Raw genomic sequence first — 12,584 nt, 5'->3', positions numbered from 1 at the left:
ATCTTGGATACACGCTTCCATGTTGGACACACAGCGCCATCTTGGACACTCAGTGCCATCTTGGACACATGCCGCCATGCTGGACACACACCTCCATCTTGGACACACGCCGACATCTTAGACAGACGCCACCATCTTGGACACATGCCGCCATGCTGGACACACGCCTCCATCTTGGACACACGCCGACATCTTAGACACACGCCACCATCTTCGACACATGCACCCATGCTGGACACACAGCGCCATCTTGGATACACGCCTCCATGTTGGACACACAGCGCCATCTTGTACACACAGCGCCATCTTGGACACACACTGCCATCTTGGATACACGCCTCCATGTTGGACACACAGCGCCATCTTGGACACTCAGTGCCATCTTGGACACATGCCGCCATGCTGGACACACACCTCCATCTTGGACACACGCCGACATCTTAGACAGACGCCACCATCTTGGACACATGCCGCCATGCTGGACACACGCCTCCATCTTGGACACACGCCGACATCTTAGACACACGCCACCATCTTCGACACATGCACCCATGCTGGACACACACTGCCATCTTGGATACACGCCTCCATGTTGGACACACAGCGCCATCTTGGACACACACGGCCATCTTGGACACACACTACCATCTTGGATACATGCCTCCACCTTGGACACATGCCTCCACGTTGGACACATAGCGCCATCTTGAACACACACCACCATCTTGGACACTCAGTGCCATCTTGGACACATGCCGCCATGCTGGACACACACCTCCATCTTGGACACACGCCGACATCTTAGACACACACCACCATCTTGGACACATGCCGCCCTGCTGGACACACACTGCCATCTTGGATACACGCCTCCATGTTGGACACACAGCGCCATCTTGGATACATGCCTCCACCTTGGACACAGGCCTCCACGTTGGACACATAGCGCCATCTTGAACACACACCACCATCTTGGACACTCAGTGCCATCTTGGACACATGCCGCCATGCTGGACACACAGCCCCATCTTGGACACACATGCCAACATCTTAGACACATGCCACCATCTTCGACACATGCACCCATCTTGGCCAGACAGCGCCATGTTGGCCACAGGGCACCATTTTGCACACACAGTACCATCTTGGATATACACACCACCATGTTGGACGCACTGCACCATCTTGGACACAAGCCACCATCTTGGACACACACCACCATTTTGGACACACGGTGCCATCTTGTACGCACAGTGCCATCTTGAACACAGACTGCCATTTTAAGTTCTCTTGATTAAAAACCACCTAAATCCAGCCTAATGGCTGATGTCAGCATGAACGGAAACATTCCAGCTCTGGGATAAACGTCCTCCGACCAGAAACACACCAAGCCCAAGACAACCTCCCTTCCAACCAGAGACATGGCAACCGCACAATAAACTTCCCCTCACACGGAAACATTCCGAGCTTGCGATAAGCTCTGCCTTCCTAAACCCTTAAGCACCCTGAATCTGTAGGAGAGAACGCTCCTGGCCTAACTCTACCGGAAGCCCGCTCAGGTTTATCCTCCAAAATAAACCTGTCGATGACAGTGGGGCCACTTTTCTTGCTTCCCTCCTCTTTCTTTAACTCTTACAGTTGGTACCAAAACCTGGGACGGGTGTTGGGCAGAGACTCTCTTGCAACCCAGCAGCAGTGGGTGGCAGCAGACTTAGGCAGGAGAAATCCTGGGGATGCCAAGTTTCTTCTCAGCTTGACTATCCTCTTTTACATTTTTTTTTTCTTTTTGAGATGTAGTTTCGCTCTGTGGCCAGGCTGGAGTGCAGTGGCACGATCTCGGGTCACAACTGCCGCCTCCCGGTTAAAGGGATTCTCCTGCCTCAGCCTCTTGAGTAGCTGGGATTACAGGTGCCCACTGGCATGCCCGGCTAATTTTCATATTTTTAGTAGAAACGGGATTTCACCATGTTGGTCACGCTGGTCTTGATCTCTTGACTTCATGATCCACCCCCCTTGGCCTCCCAAAGTGTTGGGATTACGGGCATGAGCCACTGTACCCAGCTGACCGTCCTCTTGATAAAGAGGATTCTGGGTCTCTGTGTTTGGTCTGAGACGCCTACAAAAACAGATCCTCAGAGGCCGGGCGCGGTGGCTCAAGCCTGTCATCCCAGCACTTTGGGAGGCCGAGGCAGGTGGATCACGAGGTCGAGAGATCGAGACCATCCTGGTCAACATGGTGAAACCCCGTCTCTACTAAAAATACAAAAAATTAGCTGGGCATGGTGGCGTGTGCCTGTAATCCCAGCTACTCAGGAGGCTGAGGCAGGAGAATTGCCTGAACCCAGGAGGCGGAGGTTGCGGTGAGCCGAGATCGCGCCATTGCACTCCAGCCTGGGTAACAAGAGCGAAACTCCGTCTCAAAAAAAAAAAAAAAAAAAAAAAAAAAAACAGATCCTCCTGGCAGCCTCTTACCAGCCCAAACAGGTGCCAAACAATCCCACGTTCTTACATCCTTCTCCCTGGGGCTGTGTCCTCTACAGGCCTGCCAGACTTGGCTTTCAGGGGAGCCAAAAGCAAGGTGTTTAATTTGTTATTGCAACGTGGCCTGGCCCCGGTGCAAACACCATCATGACAGCTGATGGTCCGAAAATGGCACCTTTAACTTTCCAATTCCCAGGGACCTTGAGAACTTTATCACCAGGCAGGGCAAACGGCAAGAGGCTCCCTAGATTGGGGCTTTCTTCTACCCTCCCTATGTCAAAAGCGTGGACTCCTCATGACATCCTTCTTCCTTTTTTTTTTTTTTTTTTTGCTTTTGAGATGGAGTTTCACCCCTGTCACCCAGGCTGGAGTGCAGTGGCACGATCTCGGGTCACTGTAACCTCCACCTCCCAGGTTCAAGCGATTCTCCTGCCTCAGCTTCCTGAGTAGCTGGGATTACTGGCGCCCACCACCACGCCTGGCTAGTATTGTTGGATTTTTAGTAGAGACGAGGTTTCACCAGGTTGGCCAGGCTGGACTCAAACTCCTGACCCCGTGATCCACCCCCGTCGGCCTCCCAAAGTCCTGGGACGGCAGATGTGAGCCACCACACCCGGTGACATCCTTCTTTTTTGGAGACAGAGTCTCGCTCTGTCACCCAGGCTGGAGTGCAATGGCACAATCTCCGCTCACCGCAACCTCCGCCTCCCGGGTTCAAGCAGTTCTCCTGCCTCAGCCTCCCAAGTAGCTGGGATGAGAGGCGTGTACCACCATGGCCAGCTAATTTTTTTGTATTATTAGTAGAGATGGGGTTTCACCAAGTTGGCCAGACTGGTCTGGAACTCCTGACCTCATGACCCACCCGCCTTGGCCTCCCGAAGGGCTCGGATTACAGGTGTGAGCCACCGGGCCCGGCCGCATCCTTTTTCTTAATGAAAACCGTCCACAGGTCTCTCCTTCCTTGGAAATCTCTTCCGCCCAAACCCCCTTTGACCCTGCAGATAAACTCGCTCTGTACTGTCAACCCCTGCATCCGTTCCTCACCCATCGTCACCCTCCGCCCCCTCCTGCCGGCAAGCCTTTAGCCCCAGGCCTCGCCTCCCGCCTTTGCCATCCGAAAATGCTCCAAGGAGTCCAAGCTCGCCTGCCCTTCTCGCGGTCTGGGAGGTGCCTCGGGCTGAAGGCAATGCTTGCTGCCTGCACATTCTCCAGGTCTGACTTATCACAGATCAAATAGCTCCTGAGATCATCCTCTGAAAATCCCTCTCGTCATCGGCCCCCGTGGTGCGTGTATAAGGGACCCTAAAATAACTTCCGGTGGCCTGGCACTCCTCGAGACAACAGAAAAGGCACCACAATTCCCGTTTGGGGAAAAACCTGTTTTCCTTATGGAACTGCTGGAATTAAAAATCAATAACTGGCCGGGCGAGCTGACTCACGCCTGTCATCTCAGAACTTTTGGAGGTGGAGGCGGGTGGATCACCGGACGTCAGGAGTTCAAGAGCAGCCTGCCCAACATGGTGAAACCCCACCTGTACTCAAAATACAGAAGTTAGCCGGGTGTGGTGGTGGGCGCCTATGGTCCCCAGCTACTCGGGAGGCTGGGGCAGGAGAATCGCTTGAACCCGGGGGGCGGAGGTTGCAGTGAGCGGAGATTGTGCCATTGCACTCCAGCCTGGACGGTTAGAACGAAACTCCATCTCAAAATAAGTAAATAAGTAAGTACTTCTCAAAAATCTGTCTGTCTTCCAGCTGTACTTGTTACAAGCCCTGGAAACTGTCTCCCTAGCCCTGTTCTTAAAGGCCTCACTCACCCAAAGGCCAATAATCCAGTTGGGAAATTACCTGGGCGCAGTGGCTCAGGCTGGCCTGGTAATCCTAACAGTTTGGGAGGCGGAGGGGGGCGGACTGCCTGAGCTCAGGGGTTCGACACCAGCCTGGGCAACACGGTGAAACCCCATCTCTACTAAAATACAAGAGAAAGTAGCTGGGCGTGGTGGCATGTGCCTGTAATGCCAGCTACTCGGGAGGCTGAGGCAGGAGAATCCCTTGAACCCGGGAGACGGAGGCTGCACTGAGCCGAGAGCACGCCACTGCACTGCAGCCTGGAGACAGAGCGAGACTGCATCTCTACAAACAAATAAAAAAGAAGAAAGAAATCTTAGAACGACGGCATTTTCTTCTGGTTATCTGCGTCCTACGTGTGCCATGTCTATTAAAACAGCTCTATGTAACTGGCCGCCCCCCCAAAAAATAAGCACTTAAGTCACATACTTTTTTTTTTTGAGAGGGAGTCTCACTCTGTGGCCCAGGCTGGAGTGCAATGGCACAGTCTCGGCTCACTGCAACCTCCGCCTCGCGGGTTCAAGCGATTCTCCTGCCTCAGCCTCCTGAGTAGTTGGGACTATAGGTGCCTGTGACCACACCCGGCTAAGTTTTCTATTTTTAGTAGCGACGGAGTTTCACTACGTTGGCCAGGCTGGTGTCGAACTCCTGACCTCGTGACCCGCCCGCCTCGGCCTCCCAAAGTGCTGGGATTACAGGTGGGAGCCACTGTGCCCGGCCTGAAGTCAAATATTTTTAGGGAAAAAGTAAAAGCTCTGAGATCTCTCAGTTCATGTCACTTAAATGTTTAAAAATTACTGGTACAGTAGCATTAAGAGGGTCTTAAAGGCAGCCGGCATACATGTTTCTTTGTGTTTATTAATCAAATGGTTTCTTACTTATCTCTGCCGAATACTGTAAGCTGTCACGACTTGGCATAAAGGCTACACACAAGTATAACTCCGCCCAAACAGAATCATGTTTGCTCGCGCATCGTTTTAGTAAATCAGACACTCATACTGGATCGTAACTACTTAGGAAAATATCCTAACTTCTGATCGGGTGCCCTTAGGCAGTCTGGCACAGAGCTGTGAAGGAAGTTGGTTCTGGGAAACGGCTGTTCCTTCGCATCTTTCCCTCAAAGCTAAACATCAACTAAGTTAATTAAAACGCGGTCAGGCCTGGAGAGTTTGGAACTGAGCCACCAAACTTAGTGTTTGGAATTTGGTTTTGTTTTTTTTTTGAGACGGAGGCTCACTCTGTCCCCCAGGCTGGAGGGCAGTGGCGTGATCTCAGCTCACCGCAACGTCCGCCTCCCGGGTTCAAGCGATCCTCTCGCCTCAGCATCTCAAGTAGCTGGGATGACAGGCCCCTGCCACCAAGCCCGGCTAATTTGTGTATTTTTAGGAGAGACGAGGTGTCACCATGTTGGCCAGACTCGCCTGGATCTCCTGACTCCACAGCCTCCTGAGTAGCTGCGAGTATAGGCACATACCACCCTGCCTAATTTTTATTAAAAAAAAAAAAAAAAAAAAAAGGATTATTGAATTTTTAAATGAAATGCCGGTTTAATTCATACACTCCATACTCCCTAATAAATTGTTCAAATACTTATCATCATAATAGTAATTAAAACTTGTTTCTGCTATTTTGCCAGAGATATGTAGACCTATGCAGCTTATGTTCCAATTAAAACGGATCATTGAAGAGGAAATTAACTACAGAACTGAATTTAACCAGTCTGGACCTTTGAGAGGCTGGTTGGTTTTAGAAAGTAGTACTGTTTAATTCACCTAGTCTTAAAATACACTCTGGAACTATTTTATAGTTCATTGTACCTAGTGAGCTCAGAGTCAAATAGTCATATTCTCTAGAATGATTGGGAAGGGGATTAGTTCTGGAAAGAAAAATAACAGAAAACACATTTGAGCAAACAGCAGAAAGCCTATGGCACTGAGTACAGTCTGCACCCTATTTTTTGTGTCAGCGCCTGTGTGTCTCTGTAATGAGCTCTGGAGTTCATAGGGTGTCTTTGTCTCTATTGAGGTTTGTTTTGTGTGGTTTGTTCCCTGGAAAATAATCTCCATCAATTTCCATGCCTTTTACCATTAAAGTAACTTTATGTTCAAAAAAAAAAAAAACTCCAAACTGCTGGGATCACAGGGGTGAGCTGCCGAGCCCAGCCTAGGGTTGTAATTATGTACGAGGTGTGCAAGACTTACACTGAGAAGTGCAGATAAACTCTGACTTCTTCTAGCATTGAGCTTCCTGCGTCCTGGGTCTCAGCTAGGTGCAAAGCAGGCAAGTTGTACAGCTAAGAGTTAGAGTGACATTTTATAAAGCATGCAGGAGCCCTAATAACTTTTAAATCGTATGATAGTTTGGCCTGAATTTCCTCTTATAAATGGTTTTTCACGACGTTCACAGACTGTCGTGGACGGACCTCACCTTTCTGACTTGTAATCATTGTTTTGTTTTGAGATGGAGTCTTGCTGTTTGCACAGCTGCGTTCTGTGTGGTTTTGGGCTTGTTTTATTTGAGGTGGAGTCTTGCCCTGTTGCCAAGGCTGGAGTGCAGTGGCGTGATCTCAGCTCACTGCAACCTCCGCCTCCTGGGTTCAAGTGATTCTCCTGCCTCAGCCTCCCAAGGAGCTGGGAATACAGGTGCCCGCCAGCAGGTGTGGCTTATTTTCGTATTTTTAGTAGAGATGGGGTTCCGCCATGTTGGACAGGCTGGTCTCAAACTCCTGACCTCAGGTGATCCACCTGCTTCGACCTTCCAAAATGCTGGGATGACAGGTGTGAGCCCCGGTGCCTGGCTTGATGCTGTTTAAAAGGTGGTTTTATAATCAGCTGTAAAGCTCTAACAGATGCTCGGGAATGCAGGTTTCTGAGAACTTTAGAGACTCTCACATCAGAATAGAAAGGAAAAACAGTCTGGGATTTTTGAAAAGCTGAAATACTCATCCATATCAAGCAGGACAGAAATTAACTGAATGGACTCAACTAACAGGAGACCGGGGTGATCTTTTTCACGTTTGAAGTCTTCTTCATTTATGGCAATAAAGTTATTTGCGTAAGTGCCATAAAAATCTGCTTTTTGGCCGGGCTGGGTGGCGCACGCCTGTGATCTCAGCACTTTGGGAGGCCCAGGCGGGTGGACTGCCTGAGGTCAGGAGTTCGAGACCAGCCTGACCAACATGGTGAAACCCAGTATCTACCAAAAATATGAAAAATTAGCCAGGAATGGTGGCGTGCACCTGTAATCCCAGCTACGCAGGAGGCTGAGGCAGGAGAATCACTTGAATCCAGGAGGCAGGGGTTGCAGTGAGCTGAGATGGCGCCATCGTACGCCAGACTGGGCAACGAGAGGGAAACTCTGTCTCAAAAAAAAAAAAAAAAAAAAAATCTCTTTTCTTGGCCAGGTGCAGTGGCTCACACCTGTAATCCCAGCACTTTGGGAGGCTGAGGCAGGCGGATCACCTGAGGTCAGGAGTTCAAGATCAGCCTGGCCAACATAGTGAAATCCCGTCTCTACTAAAAATACAAAAGCTAGCTGGGTGTGGTGCTGGGCTCCTGTAATCCCAGCTACTCAGGAGGCTGAGGCAGGAGAATCGTTTGAACCTGGGAAGTGGAGGTCGCAGTGAGCCGAGATCATGCCATTACCGTCCAGCCTGGGCAATGGAGCAAGACTCCATCTCAAAAAAAAAAAAAAAAAAAATCAGCCAGGCATGGTGGCTCATGTCTGTAATTCCAGCACTCTGGGAGGCTGAGGCAGGCAGATCACCTGAGGTTAGGAGTTCAAGACCAGCCTGGCCAAAATAGTGAAACCCCCTTCCCTACCAAAAATACAAAAACTAGCTGGTCGTGGTGGCACGCGTCTGTAGTCCCAGCTACTCGGGAGGCAGGAGAATCACTTGAACCTGGGAGGTAGAGGTCGCAGTGAGCCAAGATCACGCCACTTCACTCCAGCCTGGACAAAAGAGTGAAATTCCGTCTCAAAAAAAAAAACAACTTCTATAGTAACAGGACACTATAGGAAAATCTGGTTATTTTGCCAAGGCTTTGGCTGGAATGGTGTGCACTCCTTTCAAAAATCAAACTTGAGGCCAGGTGCGGTGGCTCACGCCTGTAATCCCAGCTCTTTGGGAGGCCAAGGCAGGTGGATCACGAGGTCAAGAGATCGAGACCAGCCTGGCCAACATGGTGAAACCCCGTCTCTACTAAAAACACAAAAATTAACCGTGTGTGGTGGTGCGTGCCTGTAGTCCCAGCTACTTGGGAGGCTGAGGCAGGAGAATCGGTTGAACCCAGGAGGCAGAGGTTGCAGTGAGCCGAGACTGTGCCCCTGCACTCCAGCCTGGGTGACAGAGCAAGACTCTGTCTCAGGAAAAAAAAAAAAAAAAAATCCAACTTGACTTACGGAGCCAATAAAATCGTTGGAAACTGGCTTCCTCTTCTGTGTACAGAGCCACCCTACGCAGTTCCCGATCTGTGCTAAGAATGTCACTTTCTCACAGGCCAGGAACCCCAAATTATCTCGAAACCTCAAGAGGAAAGGAATTTGCCCAACTCATAGGTATTTAATGGTGCAAACCCATGGTGGGCTCAACTGTAAAAAGCTCCCATCTGGGGCTGGGCGCGGTGGCTCACGCCTGTAATCCCAACACTCTGGGAAGCCGAGGTGGTTGGATCAGGAGGTCAGGAGTTCAAGGCCAGCCTGGCCAAGACGGTGAAACCCCGTCTCTACTAAAAATACAACACTTAGCTGGGTGCAGTAGCAGGCACCTGTAATCCCAGCTACTTGGGAGGCTGAGCAGAGAATCACTTGAACCCAGGGTAGGGCGGAGGTTGCAGTGAGCTGAGGTCATGCCACAGCACTCCAGCCTGGGCGACAGAATGAGACTCCATCTCAAATAAGAAAAGGTCCTATCTTGATTCCTTGTGTGGAACAAAGTTCCATCAAAGCCAATATAAAGGGCCTGTGTAAAAATTAATTTATTCTTGGCTGAGTGTGGTGGCTCACACCTGTCATCCCAGCACTTTGGGAGGCCGAGGCAGGCAGAGCACCTGAGATCAGGAGTTCGAGACCAGCCTCGCCAACATGGTGAAACCCTGTATCTCCTAAAGATACAAAAAAGTAGCCGGACGTGGTAGTGTGCGCCTGTAATCCCAGCTACTCGGGAGGCTGAGGCAGGAGAATCGTTTGAATGAGGTGGAGGGGGACAGTGGGGTGGAGGCTGCATTGAGCCAAGATTGCACAATTGCACCGTAGCCTGGCAACAGAGCGAGAGTCGGTCTCAAAAATAAATCAATAAATACAAATTTTAAAAAAACTAATTATTATTCTTCCTGCACTGAGTACAAATAATTAGGCCAAGTATCAGTCTTGACCAGGCACGGTGGCTCATGCCTGTAATCCTGGCACTTTCAGAGGCCGAGGAGGGCGGATCACCTGAGGTCCAGAGTTTGAGACCAGCCTGACCAACATGGAGAAACCCCCATCTCTACAAAAAAATACAAAATCGGCCGGGTGTAGTGGCACACGCCTGTAATACCAGCTACTCGGGAGGCTGAGGAAGAGAATCGCTTGAACCCGGGAGGTGGAGGTTGCAGTGACCTGAGATTGCACCGCTACACTCCAGCCTGGGCGGCAGAGCAAGGCTCCGTGTCTAAATAAATAAATAAGGTAAAATAATAACAACTAAAAAAAAGCAAATCAGTCTTACCATAATTATTGTTCCAGTAAAATTGGAAAAACTGGAAAAAGAAAAATTATGTTTCACAACCGGTCGCCCCACCGGCCGTGAGATTCTGGTGTTGCCTAGCGGTTTTCGCTTTTATTATTTTCTCCAGTTTGAATTCAATTCTAATGTTTCTGGCTACATGTCTTCAAAGTCATGTTTTCACTTTTTTTTCTCTTTCTTTTTGCCATTTTTTTCTAAGTGAAAACCGCTGAAACCTAAGCTGTGCTTCCTTAATAGCTCTATGAATGAAAAACTGGATGTTTCAGCAGGGATGGCTGGAAGCCGTCCAAAATCATCAGGGCGACCAGGAGCACATCAGCTGTGAACCCTCCAGTGCTGTCCTCCGTGGGATTCGGCTTCCGGAAGAAGCAGACACCCGCGGCCTAGGTGCCTACCACCCGCAATCAAATCTCCCCCACCCAGGGTCCCAGGAAACACTTCCCACAGGCCACCTGCAAAGCCAACCTTCAGCCACCAGGACACATTCCATCCCTAGAAGACCTACGTCAGTACCCTTCCCCATCCAAGGAGTCCGGGATCCCGGGTCACTCTGCCCTCTCCCCGCATCCCTCCGGGTCCCGGGTCACTCTCCCCGCTCCATCCCTAGAGATCCCCGGTCAGTCTCCCTTCCCCATCCCTAGGGGTCCTGGGTCACTCTCCCCCCTCCATCCCTAGAGATCCCCGGTCAGTCTCCCTTCCCCATCCCTAGGGGTCCTGGGTCACTCTCCCCCCTCCATCCCCAGGGCTCCCGGTCACTGTCCCCCCTCCATCCCTAGGGGTCCCGGTCACTCTCCCACCTCCATCCCTAGGGGTCCCGGTCACTGTCCCCCCTCCATCCCTAGGGGTCCCGGTCACTCTCCCACCTCCATCCCTAGGGGTCCCGGTCACTCTCCCCCCACTCCATCCCCAGGGCTCCCGGTCACTCTCCCCTCCCCCATCCCCAGGGCTCCTGGTCACTGTCCCCCCTCCATCCCTAGGGGTCCCGGTCACTGTCCCCCCTCCATCCCTAGGGGTCCCGGTCACTGTCCCCCCTCCATCCCCAGGGCCCCCGGTCACTCTCCCCTCCCCCATCCCCAGGGGTCCCGGTCACTGTCCCCCCTCCATCCCCAGGGCCCCCGGTCACTCTCCCCTCCCCCATCCCCAGGGGTCCCGGTCACTGTCCCCCCTCCATCCCTAGGGGTCCCGGTCACTGTCCCCCCTCCATCCCTAGGGGTCCCGGTCACTGTCCCCCCTCCATCCCTAGGGGTCCCGGTCACTGTCCCCCCTCCATCCCTAGGGGTCCCGGTCACTGTCCCCCCTCCATCCCCAGGGCCCCCGGTCACTCTCCCCTCCCCCATCTCCAGGGGTCCCGGTCACTGTCCCCCCTCCATCCCCAGGGCCCCCGGTCACTCTCCCCTCCCCCATCCCCAGGGGTCCCGGTCACTGTCCCCCCTCCATCCCTAGGGGTCCCGGTCACTGTCCCCCCTCCATCCCTAGGGGTCCCGGTCACTGTCCCCCCTCCATCCCTAGGGGTCCCGGTCACTGTCCCCCCTCCATCCCCAGGGCCCCCGGTCACTCTCCCCTCCCCCATCCCCAGGGGTCCCGGTCACTGTCCCCCCTCCATCCCCAGGGCCCCCGGTCACTCTCCCCTCCCCCATCCCCAGGGGTCCCGGTCACTGTCCCCCCTCCATCCCTAGGGGTCCCGGTCACTCTCCCCCCCCTCCATCCCTAGGGGTCCCGGTCACTCTCCCCTCCCCCATCCCCAGGGCTCCCGGTCACTCTCCCCTCCCCCATCCCCAGGGGTCCTAAGGCGCCGGGCCCGGCTGGTTCGGCCCCTCCGCGCCCGGTCCCCCGCGCCGCCCAGGCCCAGGCCGCACCGCGTTGCTGAGGATCTCCCGGCGGCGTGGAGAGGCGCTGGCCAGCACCACGCGTTTGTGCAGCAGCTTCCCGATCACCGGGCACAGCACCATGGCGTCCACGCCGCAGTCGGGCGGCTGCAGTCCCGAGCACCGAGCAGCGCGCCTCCGGAAATAGCGCGGCCGGAGCTCCGCCTCCGCGACGCCACGCCCAGGCCACGCCTCCCGCCAGGTCACGCCCAGACCACGCCGCCATCAACCTCCCGCGAGGCCACGCCCAAGCCGCGCCGCCGTCGACCTCCCGCGAGGTCAGTGCCAGACCACGCCTCCATCGACCTCACGCGGGGTCACGCCCAAGCCACGCCTCCATCGACCTCCCGCGAGGCCACGCCCAGACCACACCGCCTTCGACCTCCCGCGAGGTTACGCCCAGACCACGCCGCCATCAACCTCCCGCGAGGTCACGCCCAAGCCGCGCCGCCGTCGACCTCCCGCGAGGTCACGCCCAGACCACGCCTCCATCGACCGCCCGCGGGGTCACGCCCAAGCCACGCCTCCATCGACCGCCCGCGGGGTCACGCCCAAGCCACGCCTCCATCGACCTCTCGCGAGGCCGCGCCCAAGCCACGCCCCCATGGCCTCGCCTCTAGGCCACACCCAGGGCACACTCCCCTCCGGCTCCGCCCCTACTGCTGATG

At 53.6% G+C, this 12,584-nt stretch overlaps 1 protein-coding gene across 1 annotated transcript in view; it reads right to left on the bottom strand.

The window, feature by feature from the left end:
* ASMTL (acetylserotonin O-methyltransferase like) overlaps nucleotides 1-12,085 on the bottom strand; it is a 49,422-nt gene extending 37,337 nt beyond the window's left edge. Inside the window, exon 1 of the mRNA XM_074392418.1 lies at nucleotides 11,908-12,085. Within this exon, the coding sequence (XP_074248519.1) occupies nucleotides 11,908-12,000 (93 nt within the window). The 5' untranslated portion in view covers nucleotides 12,001-12,085. The remainder of the gene's footprint in view (nucleotides 1-11,907) is intronic.
* Nucleotides 12,086-12,584: the final 499 nt, after the last annotated feature.

The sequence above is a fragment of the Saimiri boliviensis genome, chromosome Y (assembly GCF_048565385.1).
Source record: "Saimiri boliviensis isolate mSaiBol1 chromosome Y, mSaiBol1.pri, whole genome shotgun sequence".
NCBI classification, from domain to species: Eukaryota; Metazoa; Chordata; class Mammalia; order Primates; family Cebidae; genus Saimiri; species Saimiri boliviensis.
This window is presented reverse-complemented; position numbering and strand designations above follow the sequence as displayed.